Source organism: Trichoderma citrinoviride (assembly GCF_003025115.1).
Source record: "Trichoderma citrinoviride strain TUCIM 6016 unplaced genomic scaffold BBK36scaffold_5, whole genome shotgun sequence".
NCBI lineage: Eukaryota > Fungi > Ascomycota > Sordariomycetes > Hypocreales > Hypocreaceae > Trichoderma > Trichoderma citrinoviride.
In genome coordinates, this window is record NW_020194713.1 from 1,666,780 (window position 1) to 1,685,418 (window position 18,639).

At 55.3% G+C, this 18,639-nt stretch overlaps 5 protein-coding genes across 5 annotated transcripts; 3 read left to right on the forward strand and 2 right to left on the reverse strand.

Annotated features, from left to right (window-relative positions):
• Positions 1-464: 464 nt before the first annotated feature.
• Positions 465-1,739, forward strand: BBK36DRAFT_121689 (hypothetical protein; the record flags this gene model as incomplete). The annotated part of the gene is made up of 2 exons (XM_024897437.1): positions 465-545; positions 622-1,739. Coding segments are annotated over 2 exons (1,187 nt in total), but the record flags the coding sequence as incomplete, so codon positions are not given.
• Positions 1,740-2,074: 335 nt separating this feature from the next.
• BBK36DRAFT_1168090 (hypothetical protein) lies at positions 2,075-2,378 on the reverse strand (the record flags this gene model as incomplete). Its single annotated transcript, XM_024895131.1, has 2 exons — positions 2,075-2,099; positions 2,167-2,378. 2 exons carry the CDS (start codon positions 2,376-2,378, stop codon positions 2,075-2,077), a joined length of 237 nt encoding a protein of 78 aa, XP_024751032.1.
• Positions 2,379-3,457: 1,079 nt separating this feature from the next.
• On the forward strand, positions 3,458-4,066 carry BBK36DRAFT_159485 (HIT-like protein; the record flags this gene model as incomplete). Its single annotated transcript, XM_024897685.1, has 1 exon — positions 3,458-4,066. The coding sequence occupies one exon, from the start codon at positions 3,458-3,460 to the stop codon at positions 4,064-4,066; it is 609 nt and encodes a 202-aa protein (XP_024751033.1).
• A 756-nt stretch (positions 4,067-4,822) lies between these two features.
• On the reverse strand, positions 4,823-5,714 carry BBK36DRAFT_159487 (hypothetical protein; the record flags this gene model as incomplete). Its single annotated transcript, XM_024897686.1, has 3 exons — positions 5,617-5,714; positions 5,275-5,408; positions 4,823-5,100 (listed from the first exon to the last, which is right to left on the reverse strand). The coding sequence occupies exons 1-3, from the start codon at positions 5,703-5,705 to the stop codon at positions 4,823-4,825; spliced, it is 501 nt and encodes a 166-aa protein (XP_024751034.1). The 5' UTR covers positions 5,706-5,714.
• Positions 5,715-14,865: 9,151 nt separating this feature from the next.
• On the forward strand, positions 14,866-18,200 carry BBK36DRAFT_1135126 (RabGAP/TBC). Its single transcript, XM_024892533.1, has 4 exons — positions 14,866-15,003; positions 15,034-15,229; positions 15,260-15,296; positions 15,333-18,200. The coding sequence occupies exons 1-4, from the start codon at positions 14,995-14,997 to the stop codon at positions 17,746-17,748; spliced, it is 2,658 nt and encodes an 885-aa protein (XP_024751035.1). The 5' UTR covers positions 14,866-14,994; the 3' UTR covers positions 17,749-18,200.
• The last annotated feature ends 439 nt before the right edge of the window (positions 18,201-18,639 follow it).

Below are 18,639 nucleotides of genomic sequence, written 5' to 3' on the forward strand. Positions count from 1 at the left end.
TTCAACGGGGGACTGGCTTGGGACTGAATCTGGGCGGGGCTTTGAAGATCAAAAAGAGGAGCATGTTGGAACGGAAACTATCGGCTAGCAGTGAGCAGTGTGTCATTTTTCTGCGGATATCAAACAGCCATGCAACAGATCGCGTTACTTGTACGGGGTGCATTAGTTGTAGGTGTAGTAGAAGTTGAAGTTGAGGCTGCTTACCTTAAATAATACCTTAGTTGAAGATGAAAGCTTGGAGTTGAACCTTTACACGTCACCGCGGGGCTTTTCCGCTCCTTACTATACCTCAATTCTTAGTGCCCAGACAAAGTTTGGCAGCGGGGCAGCTTTTTAATCGCTGAACTTGACTGTCCCCAATTTTTTGATTCGATCACCAAGCTCTTTTTCTTCCTTTCTACATACTTACTTCACAGCACCCTCTGGCTCTACTTTACGGCGTATTATTGATCTTGTGAGCTTCAAGATGGCCTCATCATCTACTGGCGGCGCTCCCGCGATGACGGCATCGTCACCACCCGTCGTCGTCTGCGTCGGCATGGCAGGCAAGCTTCCCTCAACATGGACCGTCTCGTGGTCCCAATCATTCAATCTAACATGGAAATTCTCTCCTACTCACAGGATCCGGAAAGACGACCTTTATGCAGAGAATCAACGCCCATCTCCATTCGAAGGGAACACCTCCATACGTTATCAACCTCGATCCCGCGGTCCTCAACGTGCCCTTTGAGAGCAACATCGATATCCGAGACTCTGTCAACTACGAGGAGGTCATGAAGCAGTACAACTTGGGGCCCAACGGCGGAATCTTGACGTCGCTGAACCTTTTCGCCACAAAGGTCGACCAGGTGGTGAACCTGCTGGAGAAGCGCGCAAAGCCCGATCCTCAGAATCCCAATCGCAAGCCCATTGACCGGATCCTGGTCGATACCCCCGGTCAGATCGAGGCCTTTGTATGGTCAGCGTCGGGAACCATTCTGCTGGAGTCGCTCGCATCGTCGTTTCCTACCGTTATCGCCTACATTATCGACACGCCGCGGACTGCTTCGACGTCGACGTTCATGTCCAACATGCTGTACGCCTGCTCCATTCTCTATAAGACCAAGCTGCCCATGATCCTGGTCTTCAACAAGACAGATGTCAAGGACGCTTCATTTGCCAAGGAGTGGATGACGGATTTTGAGGCGTTCCAGGAAGCCCTGCGCCGTGACGAGAACTCGGACGTGTTTGGCGGCCAAGAAGGCTTCGGAAGCGGCGGAAGCGGCTACATGGGCAGCCTGCTCAACTCCATGAGCCTTGTGCTGGAAGAGTTTTACTCGCATCTGAGCATGGTGGCCGTCAGCTCCCGTGTCGGAACTGGCATCGACGAGTTCTTTGAGGCCGTTGAAGAAAAGCGAAAGGAATTCCTGGCGGACTATCTGCCGGAGCTGGAGCGACGGAGAGAAGAGCGGGAAGAGCGCAAGAAGAAGAGTCGCGAGCAGGAGCTGGAAAAGATGATGAAGAGCATGACGGTCGACGTCCCCAATGTGGCCGAAAAGGGACCCATCAAGGTCGGTGCGGACGATGACGACGTGGACGTGCCGAGCGACGCCGACTCTGAGGACGATGAGGACGACGAAACGACCGCGGAGGGCCTGCAGGCTAGATATGCGGCTGCCGTGGACAACCAGGACCAAGGCATCCTGGGAGACGCGAGTTTTGCGAAATACCTGCACACGCAGCGATAACGCAAATCTGGGCTTTTGATGGCGTTACGGGTAGTTTAGGCGTTTTGGAAAATCAGGTGAACACATTGGGGTGCAAAAAAGGGATTTGGTTAAGTTTGATATAATCATTTGAGGTTGCGCCAAAGCAGGTAATACAGGCGTCTCTTGAGACGCGCATGCAGAACAAGTAATATCAAAAATTTTCCCAAGCTTAAGAATCTGACTCCCTGTGTACTCTTGATGATGCCTGATGATTCTCCCCAACTCCTGTGTCGTCTATGGTGTCGTCTCATTTTCTTTAAACGCCCTTGTTATCCGCCTTCCACGTCCTTTCACCTCCCCAAACGCAAATCTCTTCGCTCCATCGTCTATCGAGCCTCAAATTGCACCATTCTAACCACAAAAAAGTCAGCAAAAAAGCCTCTTCATCCCAGGGACAAGCCGCCTGGCAACAACTCACCGCTTGGTCCGCTCCTTGTACAGCACCCTCCCCGCGCAGTGCGGGCACGCGACCAGCGCGTCCTTGCTGAGGGTGACGTTGCCGCCGCAGTCGCCGCAGATGTAGGTCATGACGGCGCGGCTCTCGTGTCGCTCGCCGCCGGTCGCGCCGCGGGAGATGCCGCTGGCGGATGCGCCGGTTGTGGTGGGGACCTGGTACTCTTCGCGAGGCATGTTTTTTATAGTCGTCGTCGTTTTTGTTTTCGTTGAGAAATTGGAAGAGGTCGAGAGTCTGGTTGGCGAGGTTTGTTGCGGGTTGCGGATGGAAGGGGTATGGGATGCTGGGATGACGGGGGACGTTGTATGGAGGAGATGAGTGGTTGAGTAGAGAGAAAAGTGTGGCGGTGGAGGAGAATTTTGTCCGGCAGAATCAGGCGGTGAGCAGCCAAGGGAGCGTTGCCTTACGTGAGTGGGAAGTTACTGGAAGCCTGTCAGCGTTCTCAGCGATCAATTGGCTTTCCGTCTACGGAAATAATACCTTACACTTCAACAATTCAACGTTGATCCAAGAATTGTGAATTTCAACTCGTTTTTATCATACCTCAAGACTGAGTTTGCACAATGAATTGTTCCCTAGTATTCGCCTTGTCCATCGTTGCGCGACCCGTCTTCCCAGGTTAGCCCCAGTCGACCAGTGTCTTGCAGCAGCAGTCCGCCTCTGTGCTTAATAGCATCCATCACCTTACATACAACCTCGGCAACTAATCCAACCGTACCTTTGTCAAACAATACACCCGCATCCGCTCTCCTCACCTGTTTCACGAGAATCTTCCATTGGGCTACTGCAGGGGGGCCGACAAACGCGGAGACACTTATTACAAAAGTATCATGTCATTGAGCTGCTGCAATTGAAGCAGCAAGCCGGAAGGCGCGTTTTGGCAACGGCGCATGTGGTGGTGACTTTTAGCCGCACGTACCGTAACCGCAATCTCTTAGCGGGTTTGATCTTTCTTTGCTGGGATCTTTGGAGATTACCTTGCGACAAAAAGCTTCCCGAGCTTCGTAAAGAACCATGCCCTGCGATTCTGGCTGACTGTTTGTTCTTTTTTTCTCGGGCCAAGCTTAGAAGGCAGAGCAGAGCAGCAGATACGGGACGAGCGACTCAATCAATTCAATTTCTTCCCTTTGAGACGAGCATCATCTATCTGCTCCATCTCGACCGGCGCACCATTTACCGAGGCACACACCAAGGCATCACCACCAAACAACGAGGAACCACCAACTCGACAAGTTCCCAGAGGCCACCGCCCAAGATGCACGCCTCGTTCGACCCGTCGCTCCCCCCTCCCACGATCCGCGAGGAAGACTGCCCCTTCTGCGCCATCGCCGCCGCGCACCCGCCCTGGGACCCCATCGACCCTCCGCACCCGTTCCGCTCGCCGCCGTCGGCGCCCACGTCCTACGTCGTCCTCTCGACGCCCGCGCTCATCGCCTTCCTCGACATCCTGCCCCTCAGCCACGGCCACCTGCTGCTCTGCACGCGCGCCCACCGGCCCAAGCTGACCGACGTGACGGCCCCCGAGGCGCGCGACCTCGGCGAGTGCATCCGCCTGCTGTCCGCCGCGCTCGTCCGCGCCACGGGCATCGCCGACTGGAACGTCGTCCAGAACAACGGCGCCGCCGCCGCGCAGGTCGTCCCGCACATGCACTACCACCTGATCCCGCGGCCCGAGATTCGCGCCAGCGGGCGCTACCGCGAGAGCTTCACCATGTTTGGGAGGGGCCAGAGGGAGGAGCTGGACGAGGACGAGGCGGAGCAGCTCGCCGAGGAGCTGAGGCAGCAGATTGCGGATATCCTGAGGGAGGAGCAGGAGGATAGGGAGGATGCTTATCATAATAAGCCTCCGAAGCACAAGCTGTAGCGGGCTGGATTTGTTTTTCTTCTTTCTTCTTCATCTTCTTCTTCTTTTTGTTCCTTTGTCACACTTGTTCTCCGTTTTTGTCGAATAGCGCTTCTTTGGTTCTGTTCGGCTTTGTTTGATTTCTTTGCGAACCTTGAGCGGGCATGCATACGATGGCTTTGAGTTCGAGAGGGAGAGCGCGGCTAGAAATGCGCTTTTTGCATGGGATTGCATTGACAAGAGCGTTGTCTTGTTACGCTGAGCGCGGAGATAGATGGAGTATTATCCATTCAGCATCGATAAATCAAAACCCATAGTACATAACGTACTTTGATTGTTGTTCACATGAAGACTGATCTCTCGTTGTCCCTCACTATACAATGAACATCAGGCCATTTGGTCTTCGCTTTAAATCACGGAGTCGCTTTGTGTACGGAGTACGAGATGAATAGAACTCGCTTCTTGTATTGGTAGAGACACGCGTGTTTTGCCAAGCATCTCAAAGTACGTTTTCACTTCTTACTTGCACATCCCGAGACGACATCACACATCCCAGTCAAGCGTCACAGGCCTTGCGACAAAGAGCTGAGGCTCAAAGCTGCTTACGTTGAACTGCTGATTGATCGATAGAGGCATTGCGTCCAATTAAGCGCATCGTCGACGTTGGTCAACATCACTTTGCATCCAAAATGCTAGCGTACATCACTGGTAGGTGATCACCATTATTGATCAAGGCCGGTTCACCGTCGCAGGATCTTAAGAACAGAGAGCCGCTTTTTACTCGTCGCCTCCAGCCGTCACAGCCTTGGGCTCTGGTGTGTCCGTCGCCTGGGCCACCTCGGGCGCCTTGACGGCCTTGGCCGGGGCGGAGGCATCGGCTGTCTCCTCTGCAGCTTCGGTCTTGTCCTCTTCAGCTTCGTCTTCGGCGGCCTCTTCGGCATCGGCCTCTGCCGCTTCCTCTTCCTCTTCCTCTTCCTCCTCCTCTTGGTCTTCGCCGTTGGCCTCCTCTTCGCCCTCATCAGCGGTCTTGCGCTTCTTGTGTGGCGGCTGCTTGCCTGCTCAAGGTGTTAGTCATTGCAACGTCACATGAATCAACTATGTACTGGAATATTTTTTTGGGGTGGTTTTGCAGAGAATGGGAGGGAATTAGCGGTAGTGAGTCGTCGAAACGACCCGCCTGCTGCTCTCGCAGGACAAGGACGACGGGCTGTGATGATGGCGTCACTCACCGTTCACTGGGGCATCCGCAGGCTCAGCCGCTTCTTCGGCGTCTCCCTCTTCCTCCTCGTCGCCCTCCTCCTCTTCCTCCTCCTCTTCTCCGTCGTCATCGTCGTTTTCCTCTTCGTCGCCGGTGGAGACATATCTAGAACCACACTGTTAGCACGGTGTCCCCAATCGATGACGTTTTGCTGGGGAAGAAGCAGCTCGTAGCTATCTAGACTGGTGCCAGAGTGCGACGCGGCCTGTGCGAAACGCGGCCGACCGCAACGCTCAATTGACAGCACCAGCCATCTCGCTCACTGTTCCAACAATGGCCAAAAGCTGAAAACGCAGTGTCTCTCGTCACTTACTCTTCTTCCTCTTCTCCATCGTCGTCTTCGGGGAGGGACACGAGCTCCTCCTCGTCCTCCTCGTCACGGGTGCGCTTCCGGGTGGACATGGTGTGAGATTGATGTGTAAGGCGGATTGAGATGCTGTAGGAGAGTGACAAGCGAGGCGCAATTGGAGAGGGTAGGACTGGGTCGAGATACGCTGGACAGTCCGGAGCAGAGGGGGGGATGGGGATGCCTTTTATATGTGAGGCGGATCAAAGAAAAGAGAAGAGGGAAGAGGAAGAGAGAGAGAGAAGAAGGGGAAGAAAAGAAAGACAAGGTAGGGGAGTGACAGACTGCGAGAGCGCGACAGCTAGACTCTACCTAGAGGCTGGAGGGAGGGGGAGGCCAGTCTTACTCCAACCGGTACAAGTACACGCTGCGCGGTACCTCAAGTCTCCAGACCAGCCAGTTCTGGCAGCAGAGGCTTGGGGCAGGAATTGCGACAGTACCGGCTCTCACAGGGTACCGACGGGTACCGCAGCTGCTGACCTACAGCTGCACTGCTACGACTCCAGGATGCGCTGTCCAAGGTAGGGAAGCTGCAACGCTTCAATGGCACGAAGAGCCTCACGTCTTTGTCTCTCTCTTTGTCGCCTTGCCGCGAGGTGACGTCCAAGTTGAGACAAGTACCCCCATAACGGCGGCGAGGTACCCCAGAGTCGCGGCGGTGGGCTTGCGCCCAGCCTCAGCAGGCGAGGTCTGGCGTCGTCACCGGCAAGCTCAGCATCTCCGGGAGACTTGAGCGGCGCTTAGGGTGGACCACAGAGGGTACACGTACTTGTGAGTACAAGAGCAGCGAGACAAAGACGGACCCGAGGCCAACGACCAGGAAAGACAGAAGAAAAGTGAGAAGCGAGAAAGTGGGCGCGAGAACCAGATGAGGCGTGAGGGTGAGCAGCAAAGGCCCGGCGTGGGAGGATGTGGAGGGGATCGGAGACGCCCAGCCAAGCCCAGCCACCTGTACGTGTACTTTTCCACAACAAGCGAGTCCTCCTCTCTGCTGCTGCTGCTGCTGCTGCTAATGTGCTGTCTGTATGTACTGAGCCTCTGGCTGGTGGCTCCGAGCATGGAAACAGAATCCTGCTGTCGCTCAGCGTCTGTAGGGGCGTGTTTCTAACGAGGCGGGAACCGACCAGTGAGCTCCCATGGCCAATCAGGCCCGCTGCAGTCCGTCGAGGGCGAGCTCCGAGAAAGCAAAGACGCGCATGTGGGATACAATCACTCCGGGGTACGACGGCGCATCTCCAGCTTTCTAGGCCGAAAACGGGCGGGCTGAATGCGCTGGGGCAGAAGCCGATGGTGAGCCTCTGAAGGCTCCAACGAGGGCCATCCGTCCACTGCGGAGGTGGTGCAGTACAAGTACGAGTACAAGCTGGACGCGATTTGGTACCTCCGACTCTTTCTTTTTTTCTTTTGGCCGCGCATTTCCATCGTCTGGCCCCATACATAGGTAATGTACAGACTGTGCAGAAGAACGAAGTGGGCTGCAGTGAGCGAGCTTCGGCCAGCAAAAGCACGAGTACCTCTTGTTACGTACCTGCAGCTTCGTCATCACGATCAACGGATTGTATCATCCATGAGCCACGTGACGCTCGCTCACTCAATCGATCGGTTCCTGCTTTCCTTTTCTCCTCATTCTCTCATCGGCTAGACTGAGTTTTCGAGCGTGGGAGAGTTGCAGATCACGGAGATTCAGCTTCATGTTCCTTTTCTCAACTGGCTAATCTCTCGCCTGCTGCACCTCGCTTCAGCCGCAGGTTCATGCTGCATACGGAGTAAGTATTACTCATGCTCTTATTCAAGCTCAACAGAACGACGAAGAGGAAAAGCAGGGAGCGAGTAGCACGAGGATAAAGAACAGCCAGACTCGCTGCTGAGTGAGCCCATATCCATCCACCAGGAAACAACATCCGCTGCGGGGGGACTCTCTCTCACAACCTCTCTATCTGTCTCTCTCTCCCCCCCTCTGTCGCACCCCCTGATGCACAACAAAACGGGTCGCCTACCTTTGCCTGCCTATCGCCGGGCCGCACCAATGCACGTTGTCCTGGCCGATTTCCCCTTCTAGACACCACATTCTCTGCTATTCGGCCGTCGGCGGCACTATAAAAGATGATCCACTTGGAGCTTTTCGCAGCAACGGTCTGCCGTACAATTTACAATTCTGGGGTAAAAAGGGCTTCCATGTTGCCACTTCTCACGATGCGTAACGTTCACTCAAACGATGAGACTCAAATGCCGCAATCCTCTTACACTGCCTTCTGTGGCCGATGAAGGAGGTCCACGCCTTTCGGACGAGGCTTTCAACGTGTTCCTTATATAACGCCCAGGAAGAGTTGCTCAATGAGCCGCCAATCCGTGCTCATGAAGTGATCGCAGTTTCTCTACAGAATGATCAATGCCTTGACCAGGCTCTACGGCTACAACACATACTAGGTAGGTACCGCGTGACTATTGCCTGTTGCCATGCGATGCTGGCCACGATTGAATGGTGAATACTACTTAGCACCTGGAGAGTCCCCGGAATTCGTACATGTCTAGCATCGATCAAGTGCCGGGAAACGCAATGGCTCTTTAGTCTCTATCAGAGTCTATGAACGATGAAACACGCTGCCCCTACCGCGGCGTAATATCTTGGGTTAGCTCTTATCATGTGAAGGCCTTTGTGCGGCTATAAGGCTGCACGAATATGGATTGCAGGATATCGTCCAAAAAGAAAAGAGGGCGTGGGGAAGAGAGACGGAGGGAGAACAGGATATGGACTAGAGATAAGGATGGGTGAGGGTTTTTGAATTGGGAAATGGTCATGCATAAAGAAATCCGGGACGCTCTCTTGAACATGCCAGAATACATAAAGTCTCGCCTAGCGAAGGCGAGATCAGCTCGACAAGGCCAAGATAAGTAGCCAGATGTCTGCGGTAGAATGTCAACCATGGCAGCACATGATCCAGACACCCTACGACGACTTCAAAATCTCGAGATTGACCCTTACGTGTGGATTGGTCTATCATGAATGGGACAGAGAGTGTAGGCTAGGCTGGTCCATAACATGGAAGCTGATAATCCATCTGGAAGCAGTTCTCTTCGAAGAGTCATGACCGCATGTGACTTATACCATCAAAGACTCCTGGTAAACGTTCACATGTTAAGAACAGGGCTATTACAGTTGGACCAAGCCGTTGCAATTAATCACCCCCATCTAATCTCCTGATGATGTGAAAAGGATAGGACTATGTGCTCAACTGTCCCCGAGAATCAGTCGAATGAGGCAATTGTAGGGGAACGACTTGGTGAGAAATTGGCCATGCTGTTGCAAGGCAAGTTCACGTAGGAGATTATCTGAGCAAAGGCTGCCCTGCCGGGTGGGCAAGCGGTTAGCAGACCCCCTCAGGCCGTGTGCCCGGGATAAATACCCAGTGACGAGACCAATAATGCAATATTGGGGTCAATCTCAGGTACAAGAGGACCAGAGCTGATGCCCCCAATCGGCACACTCCAAAAATCGGTGATGCTTCTCTCTTGGCCGTCAAAGGCGGTTAAAGAGTTGCAGTCATGAAGACATTGCAACGTGAGAGAACATGTATACGCCTTTCACCATTGGCATGTCTTTCGAGTCCGACATCAGAGGGGCCATGCAGTTTTCTTACCTCGTCCCTCCTCACTATTCCCTTGTTTTTTCCTTGTCTCTCTTTGCTGCTGCGCTCAAGCAAGTGAGACATGCATAGACATCTCAAACACCGCGGCAGCATCCCGGTGGCAACTAATGTTGTTGTTTGCCCAGGGCTTGTCGAGCCAAAGAAGATCATCGGTATTAAGGAGCCGCACCGGTCACTTTTGCCCAGGAGCGCCATTCGCCAAAGTTTGCCCACGGCCTGGCTAGCTGGCTGGCTGGCTGCGGGTTGCATGGCAGGACAGGACATGGCCAGCTGGACATGATCCCATCAAAAGGGAGCCGAGGCGGGGGGCTTGGAGGCACTTTAAGGCGGTGATTGGCAAAATCTGATATGCAAGGGAGAGAGACAGGCTGCAACACCCACTCGAAGCTGTGAGGGAGGGGAGGGGGCCAAATTTTCCTCTAGATGGCGACATGAGGACAGAGGGTGGGAAAGGAGCCGTGGTGTCGAAGCGGCATGAGGAGTTTCGTCGCTCTTATTATGTGCTTTCTGAAATTGAGGCTCGAAATGGTCGAGGAGAAGCGGCACCAGCCGAGATGAGGCACAACTGCGTCCAGGGCTGATTAGATAACAGCGGCGGCTATTGCCCAGGGCAGTTCTGTCCATCATCTTTGGGTGAGAAGAGAACCAGCGGTCTCGAATTCACAAGACATCTGAGGGGTCCCCAGATTTGCATACAGTAGGTATGTTGGTAGGTAGAGTTTGTGTGCCTCTACCTTTGCTTGCCCTTTCTGTCTTGAAGCGGCTAGCAACGCAATGCAGAGAAGCGAGGTCAACAAGCAGTCATTTGATGTTGCGCATCCGTCGCATACACGTATACAGAGGTCATGAGGCGGTATTACATATCCAATTGACACATTCGGAGTGCTGCAACTGCACCTTGCTCTCGCAGCTGCATGTGGTTGCCAGGTGCTTACCTACATGGTCTGTACAACATGAGCTTGAGGTTGTCATATTCGCGTACTAACAAGAACCGAGTGTTAAGCGACAGCATGACAGAGGATTGCGGCTGCGGCTGGTGGCTTGGCCGCTTCTGTTTGGGAGCAGGCCCCTGATGATGCGGAATGATGCGAGGGAGAAGAAATTTGCGCTCAGGTTGTCCCAAGGCACGAGTCAGGTTCAGGTTGTTGCCTCAGTGCTCGGGCGTGACCAAAAGGAGAGCATGGAGGCTTGCAGACATGCATGTGAATACTAGAGCACACAATATGGAACGCACGATGCTCTGAAAGACGAGCACTTACTGCAAATTCGGCGGTTCCAACCTACATGTAAGCCAATTCCCCGGGTAAGGCAGGCCCTGGCAGTAGGTAATAGCGGTTACCGACACCCGGTATCATCCTGGACTCTGAATTTAACTCTACAGGATGAGGAAGAATAGGTCCGAAGGATCGTGGCAACTGCCAAGGTGCTCTAGGCAATTATTCCCAGCAGAGAGATTGAGAGATTCTCCGCGTGGCCCAGGAAATTTGGCCGTCAAGGATGCCAGTGGAAAGGAATATCTTGGCAGCAGGGGACGAGAAAAGGATGGAAAACCCAAGGAGAAGGGCTCGGGAGTCGGTGGGGGCACTTTCAGGTACTGCATGTACTCGTAAAAAAAAGCATTGCGCTTATGAATGGACACTTCATGTACGGAGAATGAAGAGGTGGCTCGGCTTACACGTAAAGTAATCCACTTATCAAGCAAAGTGTTGAACAGGCCAAGGGTTCATGAGCTGAACATGAGCCAAAAGAAGCAACTCCGGAATGCGGTTTAACATGCACTCCAGCCAAACATCATACGGTTATGACCGTCATGGCGACTCTCACAAACGCACGACCTAACGTCCTGAGACATGTACGGAGTACGCTTCAGGGAAATGCAGGGCGCCTGTGCCTTGCATCGCGGTGCTCCGATATCCTGTCAACGACCTACCGCAGAGAGCAAGCCGAAGTATTACTGTAGAAGAGGGAGAGTCCAGATTGAAAATTTTAAGCTCCTTGTTGATGACAATTCGAGGGCATTCGTCCATATCCCGGGTACCCGTGCTTTTCGATTGTACCTTGCATGAGTGAGATGGGGTACGCGATGACAGCAAAATTGAGTGACAGGGGGCCTGCGCACTGCTGGGTACAAGCAAATGAGATGAGATGAGCCAGGAGTCGGCATAGACCTTGTGGAACTTTTTTTGCCCTTCTTTTTTTCTTCCATTTGTGATCATCGAGCCGTCATCGTCGGGGATGTGAAATAGTATTGATAATTGTAGTGAGTTACGAGTTACTCGAGACGTCTTAGGCTGCGGTGTGTTGTTTTGCCGTCATCCCAAACACTCCTCAAACGGAAGAATGTGCGAGACACTCAAGAGACATCATGAGACCTGGCAAGACACAGCCAACAGCCTCCGTAGGGCTGCGTCGAGGAACAACAGATAGCTTGATGTTTGTTTGTTTTGAGCCCCATGTCCTGTATAGTATTGTCAACGCGCACGGCTACAGATTGGTTCTTCAAGTACGAAGTGCTCCATTGCCGCAGTCACGCATTGAGGGTTGATCACAAAAGTCCCCAGAAACGGCAAGATACCGAGGATCAACAGGATGAAAAAGCTGCTCGCATGTGCCGATGCAGCGATGACGCAGCTGACGCAGCTGTTCTTGTGTGAGATCACGCGGAGAATTTGTTTCGAAACGTGGCCTTGCTCCGTAACCTGCCGTGCTTGTGATTGAATGCTACGTAAGAACGCACATGCCGAGGAATTGATGCTGAAGCGGGAAAAGAGTAGGTGCGCCATATATCATGACGACAGCAATCAGTCTTTGCCATCTGAATAAAGTGACTTCATGGCAAGAACGAACCGGTTCAGTCCATTGATCAACGGGAGAAGGGAAATAGAGAAAAGCCATCGTTCGACATTCGACACATGTCTTCTGGTCGTTTCTTGTTCTGCCCTTGCTGGCCTCGATCTCCATATCCCGTGTGTTCCGCCTTCGTATTCCAATTTGCCCGCCCAATGCTAGGCGACTAAGAGAATCTTGGAAGAGAAGCCGCTTGTCAAGCTGCGGCTCCAACTGCGCTGGTCCCTGGCTAGCAGCCCAGCTAGCAGTTATGGTTGGGCATACAAGGCATAGCATCCAATGCTAGCACAGCGGCCCCAATGCAGGTCCCAGCACAGCTCGAGCGAGGCTCCATGTCCCTCTTCATGCCTGGCTGCTGCTAGCCAGGATCTCCCAGAAGGCCCGCGGCGGTCGGATGGCCGGGATGGAGGGGCCCGAAGCGCTAGAGCGTACAGGCACCAGCGGCTAAGGTATTCATGCAGTTTGCTGGTCTTGCTGGTGTTCCAATCTTCTTCCAGGCTTTTTTTCGTGACCGGGGTAAAGGGGGGGAACCACCGTTTTCGACTGGGGCCGGGGCTGCCGGGGTCATCTCGTGGCCTCTGTCCAGGGGATGATGGATTTTGATGTCGTCTGGGCCGGTTCGTCTTGTCTGTGCGAATTGCTTTGGAGATGCAGTGCAGCATTGACTCAACCAGGCGAGAGTTCCAGGCGCTCGGCTTCGGCGCTGGGCAGCCCGCCAGCAGCAGAGATTACCGCCTGCAGCAGCCTGTAACGACCTGTAGTGGCCTGGGCTGTAGCGGCCTGCAGCCAGCAACATGACCCCGGCCCTTCCCCCCTCTCCTCCCCTCCCTAGGGAGCTGCTGTAGGGAGCCGCCATCATCCACCACCATCACCATGGAGATGCATTGAGTGCAGGCTGCATGCATGTGGCGGCGTTCCTTTTTCTCGGCGCTGCTCATCAGCGAATGAATGGCGGCGGCGATATTGCACTCCAGCTCGCAATCACATCCATACTACATGACCTTCAGCCAGACCCCTCATAAGCAAATAGCCAGCGCTTCTGGCCGAGAACCTGCCTCTTCTCTCTTCTCTCCCTTCCTCTCGCCCTCGTCCTCTGCTCTGCCTCCGCAAACCCTCACTCGACTGCCCATCGCCGTCCGAGGCGCTGCGGACGCTCCTGGAGCCCTGCTGCTGACCCGACAGATTCCTGACAGCGGGCTCCCTAACCAGCAATAAGCTGCTGCCGTTCCCAATTTTTCCTTCTTTTCCACTCGTCCTCGGCCGGGGTTGTAGAATTTCGATGACGGTGGCGTCCGTCACCCCTGCAACGTCAACCTGTACCTGCTGGACGCTCGCCCAACGCCGACAAACGACGAGTGACCAGCACCAGCATCCGCCTCAACACCAGCCGTTCCGCCACTCGGGAGCTGAGGCTGCAGCGAGCTGCGTCCAGTCTCTTGTCTTTTGCATGCACCAAGCGTGCCGTAAGGAGATTTCCATTCTGGTCCTGATTTTGATTCTGATCCTGCTGCTGCGTGAGAAACCGGGCGTTTCCGCCTCAAACGCGTCGACTTCGCTTCTGTTTCTGTCTGTACCTTACTTAGCTGCTGGCCGTCCGCTACCGCTCTTTTATCCGGGGGGAAGCTCCATCCTGTATAGCAACCGACCAGCTGGACAAACCGCCTCGTTGATCGATCCTTTCTCTTCTCGACCGGTGGGGATTTGTCTTTTTTTATGCCAGTGACAGCTCCAGATTCACGCACTTCATCCTTTTTCCCTTTCAACTGCTGCATGCAGCTCAGCCCCGAAATCCTGCGACCTGCCCTGATCTGACCTGCCGGCTGCGCTCAGCTGCAAGCTCTTCTGAGACTAGCACCTACAGTAGGTAATACTGGGTGCATCTGCAGCTGCAGCCGAAAAGCGCACCGTCTTCCCCAACTTCAACCTCCGCGACTTTCAACTTTCCGTAAAGGATCCCCCCGACTTGCGTGCGACGGGCGGCAATGGCACGGGGCGGCGCCCTCTTCAACTCCAGTATTGACCATCTCGAATCTCGAGTGTCGCTGTCGAGGCGGTCTGGCGTCGGTTCCGCGCGCAGTCTCGCTCTCGGCATCACGCAGAAGACGGCCTCACGTGCTTCAGGCGGTTCGACGAGCCCGGCATCAGCCTCCCGCCGTCGCTGCTGGGCTCCCAGGACTCGGACGACGACAGCAAGGACAGCTCAGGCATGAACTCGATGACCGTCTCACACGCTGCTGGCGGACACGGCCGCCAGCAGAGCATCACCAAGCCGCCGCTCTACGCATCCCGCATGAAATCTCCTCCTCCGCCTCTCACCTCGCTGCCCGCCAGCGCCAGCAGCGATCGCCAGCGACCGCCGCAGCTCTCCCCTATGCCCATCTCCCCACGCTGGGACTCGCTCGCAAATGGCTCCTCCCGCATGCTGCTGCAAAGCCCAATGTCGCCGCTGCCGCCGCGGTCGCCCTCACAAAACAGCTGGTATGACCGCTACGGCCAGCTCGACGAGGCCTCGTCGCCACACCACCAGCCACAGCAGCCCGGGGCCAGCCAGCACCAGCACCAGCACCAGCATCATCACCAGCTTCAGCTTCATGCTGCGACGGCGACGTCGGTGCCCGCCAGGGACATGGCCACCGCCAGAGGACGGCTGCCCGCGCCTCTGCAGCTCGACTCGTCCGGCGGCGCCCTGATGACAAAGTCCATGCGCGCCCACGCACCGGGACGCACGCCAGAGACCCCTGCCGTCGAGAACTTTTCTAGACCCCGGAAGCAAAGTATTAGGTCGCCCCCTGTCGGCGGCCCAGGTAACCTCCGGCTGGCCTCCCTCCCTCCCTCGGATCGCATCCCGGAGATGACCAGCGTTTCACCTGCCTCCACGCCCTCCTGGCAGCACCCCCGACGTCCCTCTGTCTCCTCAAAATCCTCACTCTCCTATGCCATCTCTCCATCCTTTCCCCCTACTGCCGAGTATCTCGAATCGAGTCGATCGTCCAGAGGCACGTCTGCACAACCTCCAATCGCTGCCCCTCGCCCCCAGCTGGGCCATCACAATCGCATTGACAGTCCGGTCAACTTTGCCGCGCCCGGTGGGCCAGCTCCTTGGATGAGCGACGAAGAACTGCGATCCAGCTACAGGTCCCAGCTTACATCATCGTCTGCCTTTGGCACCGCCCTCACCGAGCGAAGCAGTGTCTTGACCAAGGCCAGCTCCGTCCCGTCCATCTACGGGAACGAGGCCGACGCACAAGCAGACGCACCGGCTGAAGCAGACGCAGACGCAGACGCCGACGCCGACGCCGACGCCGACGAACCGAGCTTGGAAGATGTTATGGGCATGTACGAGAGAGGCTTCTGTGACGACGACGACGACTACGACTACAACAACAACAACAATACCAACCAAAACGACTACTTTGACCCCCCTCACAGCACCCGCAATTCCCAAGACGACTACCACCACTACCACCACCACCACCAACCCTCATACGACCACCACCACTACCCCTACGACGATCAGTACAACACTGGCTACGGCCCTTCTCCATACGACTCGTATCCCCACGAAGCACAGGTAGAAGCAGAACAGCCAGAGCACCAGCAGGAATATCCACAAGAGTGCGAAGAGGAGGACCAGGAGCTTGAGCGGAAGCTTGAACAGGACCGCCAACAGGAGGAGCCTGAACAGGACCTGAAGCAGGAGCACGGACAAGAGCACGGACACGGCGTCGAGCACGGACACGCGCCGCTGCCAACTCATGTGGAGGAAGAGGAGGAGGCAACAGAAGAAGATTCAGCCGAGACTGAGACCGACCACGTCCCTGACAACATGATTAGCGTCATGCAGCGCCCCGTGACCTCGAGGTCCGAGCCGGGCCCTGAGCGTATTCGCAGCGAGGACTTCAGTGCCGACCCCGTGCCTCCGGTGCCGGCGACCCATTCCGCACTGGACATGGAGATTAGGCAGTCCAAGATGCTCTTCTCCAGCGCCGCCTTTACGTCTACCGTGCCCGCCCTCACCCATGACCATGATCTCGACCACGACCCTGAGCACGATCTGGAGTTTCCGGAGAAGCGCGACTCGTCGAGGACGGTCGAGTCGAATCCCTCGGTAGATTCGGACGGCGTTCGCATCGACGCCAGAGGCGCCGCCACGCCCAGCCCGAGTCCGTCGCACATTTCGCCGCCCTCAATGCCCGAGTCCCGATCGGTATCCCCTTCTCCATCCGTGCGCCTCCCCGCCCCCGAGCCCGAGAAGCCGGGTTCGCGCGATCGGTACGGCTTCAAGAAGGAGAACCAGTTCATCACCCGGCAGCAGTACGATGCCTGGGACAAGGTGTACTCTCAGTATCTCGCCCGCCGCCGCAAGAAGTGGACTGCCTACCTCAAGGACAGCGCCCTGATGACGGATCGCCCCCAGCGGTTCCCGGCGCCTAACGCCAAGACGAAGCGGTTTGTACGAAAGGGCATCCCGCCCGACTGGCGTGGTGCCGCGTGGTTCTACTACGCCGGCGGACCGGCCATTCTGGCCAAGCACGGAGGTCTCTACGACAAGCTGCTGCTGAGACAAGCCAAGCACGTCGACATTGAGGCCATTGAGCGTGATCTGCACCGAACGTTTCCCGACAACATCCAGTTCAAGCCCTCCCAGGCCACCGCCGACATGCTCGACTCCACGACAAGCAGCGAGCGGGCGAGCCAGTCCACGGTGCGGGGTGCAGCCCTCGACGGCAGCGGACCTGGTCCCGTTGGCTTGGAGGGCGAGCCGCCGCTGATTGCCTCCCTGCGCCGCGTTTTGCTCGCGTTCGCCGTCTACAACCCCCGCATCGGATACTGCCAGAGCCTCAACTTTATTGCCGGCCTCCTGCTGCTGTTCGTAGACACAGAGGAGCAGGCCTTCTGGCTGCTCAACGTGATTACGCACATTTACCTCCCTGGCACGCACGAGATGAGCCTGGAGGGCTCCAAGGTGGACCTTGGCGTGTTGATGACGGAGATCCGCGACACGATGCCTGCTGTATGGGACAAGATTGGAGGAGAGCTGGACAACAGCGACCCGCAGGCGAGACCCATGACGAGCAAGTCGGTTCGGAACCCTCTGAACCCTCTGACGCCTCGGCTCAAGAAAAAGGACACTCACCTTGCGCTGTCGTCTGAACGGCTGCCTCCCATCACCCTGTGCATGACGGCGTGGTTCATGAGCTGCTACATCGGCACCCTCCCCATCGAGACGACGCTGCGCGTGTGGGACGTCTTCTTCTACGAGGGCTCCAAGACGCTGTTCCGAGTTGCCCTGGCTATTTTCAAGCTGGGCGAGGCCGAAATCAAGGCGATTGCGGACCCGATGGAGATGTTTGGCGTGGTGCAATCGATGCCTCGGAAGATGCTCGACGCGAACAAGGTCCTGGAGACGTGCTTCAAGCGGCGCAACGGCTTCAACCATCTGAGTCAGGAGGTGATTGAAGAGCGCCGGCAGGAGAGACGCGATAAGGCGCAGCAGGATCTCCTCCTGCGATCGCGCAGTAAAGCTGCGACCACCGGGGCGACTGGCAAGGAGGCTGACGGGGAGCGAAAGGGCGGCGGCCTGTTTGGTGGGCTGAAGAAATAGCCACATAATACCTACAAGGGGGAGGTTGGCTTGTTTGCATTGATACCACTTGTGTCTGTTCTAATCTTCTTTCTCACCTTTTCATCTTCACTTCTCTCTATTCCCATACACTATAATTCTTCTCTTCTTTTTTCCATTCGATTCATAGCACGGCAGGCGTTTGAGGGAGATGCCAGGTGTGGCCTTGGAGAATGGCCACGATGCATCTGTATGAAGCATTAGCATTTTCTTTTACCTCTTCTCTTCACCTCTTCTCTTCTTCTCCAACCCTCTCCGACTTTCACCTTCTCCTTTGTTCCCTACTTGACTCTTTTGCTCTTCTTCTTCTTCTTCATACCTCTTTGATCTTCATACGGGGTGCGCGGATCATATACAGGCGCTCCCCTTGTTTCAAAATACCATGACGACGGTTACGGCTGCAACCTGTGGCAGGTCCCTTGTTAGAGGAACTAGAGCGACGGATGCCGGTTGCAAACACTAGAAAGAAAAAGGGGCGCCTTTGGCCAGAGGAGACGAAAGAAGAGTCGAGTTCTTTCTGCCTCTTTTTCTTTCATCTCTTCATTTCATTTTCATTTTACTCTCTCTGTTTTCTACATCTTGTGGCTGCGCAGCATAGAAGGATGGGAATGTACAAAAATCTGTTTTCGTTTTTTTACTCCGTCACTGTTTTGAGAATCTGGATAGACTAGGACACAACAAAAATCTGGGGTTGGAAGAGGGAGTAATTGGCAAACCCACTGGCGTGCGCGAGGATTAATCGTCCTGTGCGCGGCCAATGATGAATTTCTGAAACGAAGATTTGATCTACAGCGTTGTGCGTGAGTGATTGTACATGTATGTAGTTGGTAGGAATTGAGTTGTAGTTGAGTGCCTGGTGATGGAAGTCTTTGG